The sequence below is a fragment of the Arachis ipaensis genome, chromosome B03 (genome assembly GCF_000816755.2).
Source record: "Arachis ipaensis cultivar K30076 chromosome B03, Araip1.1, whole genome shotgun sequence".
NCBI lineage: Eukaryota > Viridiplantae > Streptophyta > Magnoliopsida > Fabales > Fabaceae > Arachis > Arachis ipaensis.
The window spans coordinates 44,716,121-44,723,577 of record NC_029787.2 but is presented as its reverse complement, the minus strand read 5'-3'; the positions used below and the strand labels follow the sequence as shown (position 1 = coordinate 44,723,577).

At 33.7% G+C, this 7,457-nt stretch overlaps 1 protein-coding gene across 1 annotated transcript in view; it reads right to left on the bottom strand.

Moving 5' to 3' along the window:
* LOC107630508 (diacylglycerol O-acyltransferase 1A) overlaps positions 4,995-7,457 on the bottom strand; it is a gene marked incomplete in the record, with an annotated part of 8,092 nt that continues 5,629 nt past the window's right edge. Inside the window, 5 exon segments of the mRNA XM_016333662.2 lie at positions 4,995-5,685; positions 5,767-5,820; positions 5,982-6,044; positions 6,540-6,587; positions 7,280-7,342. Of these exon segments, the coding sequence (XP_016189148.1) occupies positions 5,581-5,685; positions 5,767-5,820; positions 5,982-6,044; positions 6,540-6,587; positions 7,280-7,342 (333 nt within the window).

Genomic DNA, 7,457 nt, shown 5'->3' with positions numbered 1-7,457 from the left:
AGTCCTGACCTAAAGAGGTCGGTCGAATTGTTGCCCATCAACCCGGGTCGTACAGCTCGACCCAGGGTATGAACAATCATCAATACTCATATTCATCAATAATCATTCATCAACTCCCATCAACAAAATTAATTAACACAATTCCTACAACCAACTCAACAAAATCATCATTTATCAACTCATTCGCAATATGATTTCACATTTCCATCAAGGTTACTAGCATTAACATATTCCCACATTTTCAACCTATCCTATGGTCATCTAGCCTATGTTTTCACAAAACATTATATATTATCTATGAGAAACCAAAATCATACCTTGGCCGATTTTTCGATAAATCCGGAACACCTCAAGCGTTCCCTGCACTACAAGCTATCAACCTCATCTTTCAAAATTGATCCCAAGCTTCAATTTCCTCAATTAAGTTCTAATTTCACAAGTTTGACCTCTAATTTGATTTTTCACTAACAACATTCAACCTAAACCATATATATCATTATAATTAATCCTTAAACTCAAAATCTCAATAATTTCACAAGAGGGTTAAGGTTTTTACCTTTTCCACAACTCAAGTGAGCCAAATCCAACAAAATCCGCAAGCTAATTCGAACCTAAACACCGAAATTAAACAATTTTTAACATCTTTGTTCATAAATTTCGAAATTTAGGGAAGAGGAAACTGAAAGTGAAAAGTGGTTTCCATACTTAATCAATTTCTGGGCTTTATAGAGCTTGCCACTGCGGTCGCGTGGTCACAAACAGTGCGGCGATTGGAGCTCCAGATCAAAAATTATCTCAAATTGAAGATCAAGTGAAGATTTGTGTTNNNTTGCTGAGTTTCAGCGTTTCAACATGCATGAGGAGAGAGAAATGAGCTGAGCTCATTTGTTTAAGTGAGTGGGTTGGGCCCACGAGTCTGGTTTGGGTCCGATTCGATCGGTTCGACCCGTTCGGTCCAATCTTGGGCCAAATTCTTTAATATTAGTGTCAAAATTCTTGTTTTAATTAGCTCTATCACAATAAACTATAAAATTTTATTTTCTAATTTCTTAGATTAATAATTAATTTTTTGGCTAATTATTTACTAATTTCTCGGATTTTACATCAACTCATCATTAATATAAATCCTCCACTCCACAATCTCCCTCAATATCAATTTAAGCCATTCAAAGTGCTCGCACTCATTTCAAAGCCTAAGAACTAGCTATTAAACCTTAATTGAGGTTTAAGGGGGTTAAAAGTGGATTGGATAGGCTAAAACAGTTAAAAACACATTTTCTGAAAACAGGGTGGTCGTGCATACGCATGCTTCATGCGTACGCGCGAATTTACTTTTGCACGTACGCATGGTACTCGCATAGTACTCGCATAAAATCTTTTAAATTCTGAAATGTCCATCATGCATACGCATGGTACGCATGACCTCAAAATTTTGCAACTTCTGCAAAATTCAATTTTGAAACCAGATTTTCAAACGTTCATAACTTTTTCATTAAAAATTATTTTTCGTCCGTTCTTTGAACGTCACAAAATAGACAAACCAAATTTTATTCCACAAAATTTAGAGGTTTGAAGGCCAAGCCATGGCCCGTCAATTTTCGTCAAAAATTCATTTTCACCCAAACATTTCTGCATAACAATTTTCACCAATTTCAATTTAAATTCAGTTCAAAAACCATTCTAATACCACTTCTAAGCTCCCTCAACATATGTTTATCAATTCTCTACCCTTTTTAATCATTCAACACCCATTTAATCAATTTCTCAAGACAACCTTAACATACACACTCATACAAATAAAGTTCACAAGTAGTCATCATCAAATATCTCATTCTCATACAACATTTCACACCACTTACCTTAATTTACCACATAGGAAATTCATCACCCTATCACGGCCTCCGACCCAATCCCACATCCATCACCATTATAAAAATTCAAACCACATTCATTTCAACACAATTTCAATCATACCAATATATATTACAATGTCCAATTGCAACAACAATACATAACACTTCTCAATTCATCCCAAAACTCATTATTACCATTCTTAATTTTATACCAAAACACATCAACCGATAAAATACTCATACTAATCATTATTCAAGCATATCAACAATGAAATTCCATTCAACCTATCCTAGGGGCAAGTAACCTAGGTTTTCATATAACCTTACGTAATACCTACTCGAAACTACAACTCGTACCTTAATATCACAATTCCAAGCTTCCAAGATTTCCTTTCCAAAGTTTCACCAAGCCTCAATTTGCTCACACCAATACCCTAAGTTCAAGTTTCACAATTTCACCAAGCTAAGCTCCTAAATACTCAATCTAACACTAATTCATACAAGTTAGCATAATATCAAAAACTAGGGTTTACATAAATTGATTAACCAAGAGAGAAAAAGAGATCCATACCTTTCTCCACTGAAATTGGTTATGAAAACCACCAAGCACATAAGCTAGAAAACTCTTATAACATCAAAATTACAAAAAATCCTCAATACCCATACTCAAACACGAAATTATCTTTGAATGGGAAACTGGAGCTGAGATTTTGAGTTACTCACCAAACTATTTAGATAAAATTGAAGAGAGTTCCGAGACAAACACGTGGCCACAAACAACTTGTCAATTGGAGCTCTGAATCAAAAGTTATGAGTGATTGAAGTTAGAGGGGAATAGTGAGTTAGGATTTTTGCTCTCTTCTCTCTTCCTATCCAGGGAACACACTAAAACACGGGCCGGGGGGGTTGGGCCCACTTGAGCCCGGTTCACTCGTTTAGTCAATTGGCCCAATTTTAGACCAAAACCTTTAAGATTTGCGTTTTAATTCGTATCCTAATTATTTTTACTCCCCCAAATTATAAATTTTAGTTTCTTAATCTTCCTCACTCATAATTAATTATCTCACTCGCAGTACCGGTCAGTTTTAAGCCGGTACAGTTATTTTAACACTAGTACGTTTTTCTTTTTTCCAAAATCATTATACCTTTGCGCTCAATTTAACTTTCTTAATTCAAATTTTATCTTTAAATTTTTAAATTGTAAATTCTANGTGTAACAAACCTAGCACCTAATCAAATATAAAAGTATACACATTAAATTCTTTTAAGTTTTAGACAATGGATGTTAAAATTAATTATTAGTAAAAAAATAACATCTTTCATGAAACAATTATTCTCCACGTACAAGTTATTTTTCCATACAAATCCATACAAGTTATTTTACCCTAATTCACCTCATGCGCCTCTTAATCTAACTAACTTTTCAATCAACGCGCAATATATAACTGCCTTTTTCGAAAAGATTTCGTTTCCGTTTATGAATTTTCTCAACGTTTTTATCTACGTTCTCTTTCATCTCTGTGTTCTCTGCATTTCTCTTTGTTCGTTCTCTACGTTTTTGAAATCAAGCTCTAAAATCAGTTTTGAACAGTTATCTCGTTGTTGAAGATAATAAATAATTCAATTTCAGATTGTCAATTGAACCAGAATGGAGTTTATTATTATTTTGAATCTAATCAAGTGGCTGAGGTATGGTTCAATTCTAATCAATGTTTTTGTTAGTAGTTTATGATTCTGTAGGTGAATAATGTTGTTTTTGTTTGTGAAAATTGTTGTTCATCGTTGATGATTTGAATTGTTTTAAGAATTTTCGATGTATGTGTGCTGATAAGTTCTGCATAATTCAAAACTCTTCATTTTCCTCCTCCTCATCTTATGCTGCTTCTTCTTTTTTTTTCATCATCATCACCATCTTCTTCTTTGTTTCTTATTCATCTTTTTCTTTTTGTTTTACCTTCCCGAGTTTCTTCTTGCTTTACTCTCGTAACAAGAATAAAAATAAAAAAATCAAACAAAGAAGAAGAAGAAACACATAATGCTACAAAGTTACTTGAAAGATGATTGACTTACATTCATTCAACTAAAAGAACGAAAGAAATAAGGAAAAAAAAGAAGAAAAAAATGCAGCATTAGATGAAACATTTTTCTGTATTTGCAGCAAATTTGAGTGTAACACGAAGATATTTAGGTGTAACACGAAAATATTTGAGTATATTATTTAAGAATTTTCAGTGTATGTGTGCTAATAAGTTCTGCATAATTCAAAACACTTCCTCTTCCTCCTCCTCATCTTCTGTTGCTTCTTCTTCTTCATCTTCTTATTTCATTTTCTCACAATTCTTTTCGAATTCAGCTTCGCAACTTCCTTCACTTTTCGCGACAATTTTCAGAGATTTTTGAGAGATTTTGATCCTTGTTTGAATTTTGAGCGTTGCAGTTTTGATTGAGGAAAAAGAACCATTTGCGTTATTCAAGAGTTAGGAAAACGCATGTTTACACAATCTAAACTGAAGGTCGTTTTTGTTGGATTTGTGCCAACTTGTATGCACTTATATACTAAAAAGACTTGTATGTGTCACAGATCTCTTCATGAAAATAATAACTAAAAGGTTTATTATTGATTTTTTTTTTTTTATTTACGCATGTCCGGAACTGAAAGATATGCTTTGAAACGTCACATATTTCATCTCAAAATGTATTCATTCACCTCACAACGTCTCTGTAACTCATAATATAACGATTTGAAGCTCGTTGCCATGCAAATATTGTAAACTCTGAACTGAGTACCAAAATAAGTGTGATTTCTTGAACCTATGACCCAAAAATCTGGTTAAGCAACTCCTGCCATGTAAAGGATGTCCTTCAGAGTTCAGACACTCCAAGCTCTACCATTAAATCCTTCATTTTGGTCGGATGGGGAAGTTTAGCATGATTGAACTTTTTACTGCTGATGTTGAATTGTGGTAGGTGTCCTAAAACGAGAAAGGTATTATTATAAGGATTTACATAACTAATATCCTATTTGTTAAGGTTACCATTTGTCACTGTCCTTAACTTCTAGTATGATATATAGAAAACTGCTATTTGTATCAACACTTTCGGTGTCTATATCAATTACGATAAACTTTAAAAATAAATAAATAAATAAATAACAAATAGATTAGTTCTTCTCGTTTCCTTTTTTCTTTCCACTCTGTTCTATTTGGTCATCATCAAAAGCAATGACTAATTCTTATTGGTTCATAAACACCTCGATGGGTGGGGGACAATTGGCTTGGAGTATGTGCCCCAAAGGAAGTAAGTGTTGACATTCCCTACTGGCCTGATTCACCCCATTTCATGTTTCAAGAGTCGGCAACAACAAATTGTAATCTTGCTCTAACTGTTGTTAGTAACGTAAGCAACAAGGTACTCTGGTCCAACTTCCTAAAGAAAATCACAGTTGAAATTAGCATCTTGTCGCAGTAACATAAGTTTCATACTGAATACAGTGTTCATTAGCACTTGGGATGTTAGTGCTAGCTTTCAAAATTGCTTGCATATTGATATCACTACCCAATATAGTTATTCAAGATTTCAAGTAGAGAGATCAAGATGAATGAACACCTCATAGGACTACTGTGAAGGTACAATTCCCACATGAAACAGCCAGGAACATATCTACACCAAATTTACGCCAAAAATGGGGAGGATCACTCCTAAGAACGGCTAATGATGCAACTCTAGTTTAGTTATGTTCCCTGTGCCTGTTCATCCAGTCATGGTAGTATAGTAGTACGCACATAGGCTGACCCAGAATACAAAATGTGAACCAAAACACCATGTTTCCAACCTGGAATGAAGAAAATAACAATTAAAAACCAATTTGAAGATAACTAAGCTAATTTTTAAATAAGATGCGTGAGAGAAATACCATTGAGCTTTTGCATTTCTTTTGTAGGAAGTTAGTGACAATGGATAGAGGAACCTAGAGAAAAGGGAAGACAATCATCATCAAATTTGGCCCAGCGTGTGGGGGGACTGAAATTTTTTTAATATTATTATTTTGTTGGGGTTTGGGAGAAGGGTTCGGCAAAGTGTGAATAATATACTGAAATAGCCAAAGTCAGATGGAAAATAAGTCCTTACCTGAAACATAATTCCAATAAAAGCCCACAACTTGAACTTGTGGCAGGGAACAGCAATGCAAAGCTACATTCAGACGAATGAGAATTATAAACGAAGGTGTTAACTTCAGGCAACTTTGGCAATTAACTTGAAAAGCTGTTGTCTCCGCATCCTATTTTTACTACGGAGAAACAAATGAAAGGCTTTATTGAAGACATAGTTCAGATGCCACAGATGGTTTCTAATTTCAGCTCCGTCACAATGAAAACACTTGTTGGAAATTAGGAAGCAGAACATTATTTGTTTGTGTGTCACATGAGAATTCATTTAGAAACTGCCAGGTACTTGAGATTTTTGGTAACTAGAAATCTAGAAGTCAGTCACAAATTTGTGTCTTATATGTCAATCCTTCCCCAATAGTCACACCACTTGTTAAGGGTAAAACGAAAAATAATACTTCAGAGGTAATGACTACGACTGGGGCAACATCACCTTCCTTCAACTTCTCAAACCATAGAAAAGAAAATAATGCAAGCTTCTTTCATTAGATAAAATAGCATGAGAGAGAGATACACACACCTCATGGAACACGGCAGAAATCAGGAAAGCAATTAATACAGCAGCATTCTGTATGAAATTGTGAAGATCAAACACAGACATGTGCAACCAAGAAATCAATATATCGATCTTTAATTAAAGTTTCAATCCATATAGCAGTGAAGGAGAAACAACTAAGTTGACAACAAACAGCTGAAATTAAGGACAAGAAGGATTATTAACATCATCAAATCAGATGAATTTCCTCGAACATTCTTTTTAATTATGTCAGTTGACATGTAGATATATGCCTGTACTATACAAATGTAGATATATGCCTGTACTATACAAAAGAGAAATACTAAGTGACAAGAGAAAATGATGTGTTTGAGTAATGTCTATCATTTGAAAACCTTCCACCAATATTAGTCTTTAATTTTTGGTGGTGGTAAAACTCGGCAGAGATAAATGTCATATTTTCCAGAGATAAAGAAGTCAGGAATATTTACAATTTACTTGATCAATATTAAAAAGATGTCCAAACGTGTTATTTCTTAATGGAAACATATGAAAACATACCCCAATCGTGCAAGTATAAATTATTCATTTATTTTTATACCAATTATGTAACATTTATTTTTTTAATATTATTATACTATAGACTACACATGAAAGAAAAATTACAATATTACACTAATATCCTAAAGGCAAAATATTCTTAAGACAGTTTTCATCATCTGCATATAAAATGTTCTTTTATATATAGCAAGAGGGAACTTTACCTTAGACATACCATGCCTAATGCAAGGAAAATATATATGACGAACCATCCATTTGTGCACGGGCTGCATTGTGAAAGAATCAATCCAGCAGTATATTAATGGATTACAAAAAAGATACGAAGTAATAAACAATGGCTGGTGTGTTCAAGCATAAGATATATTCAGTAATGGCGAAAGG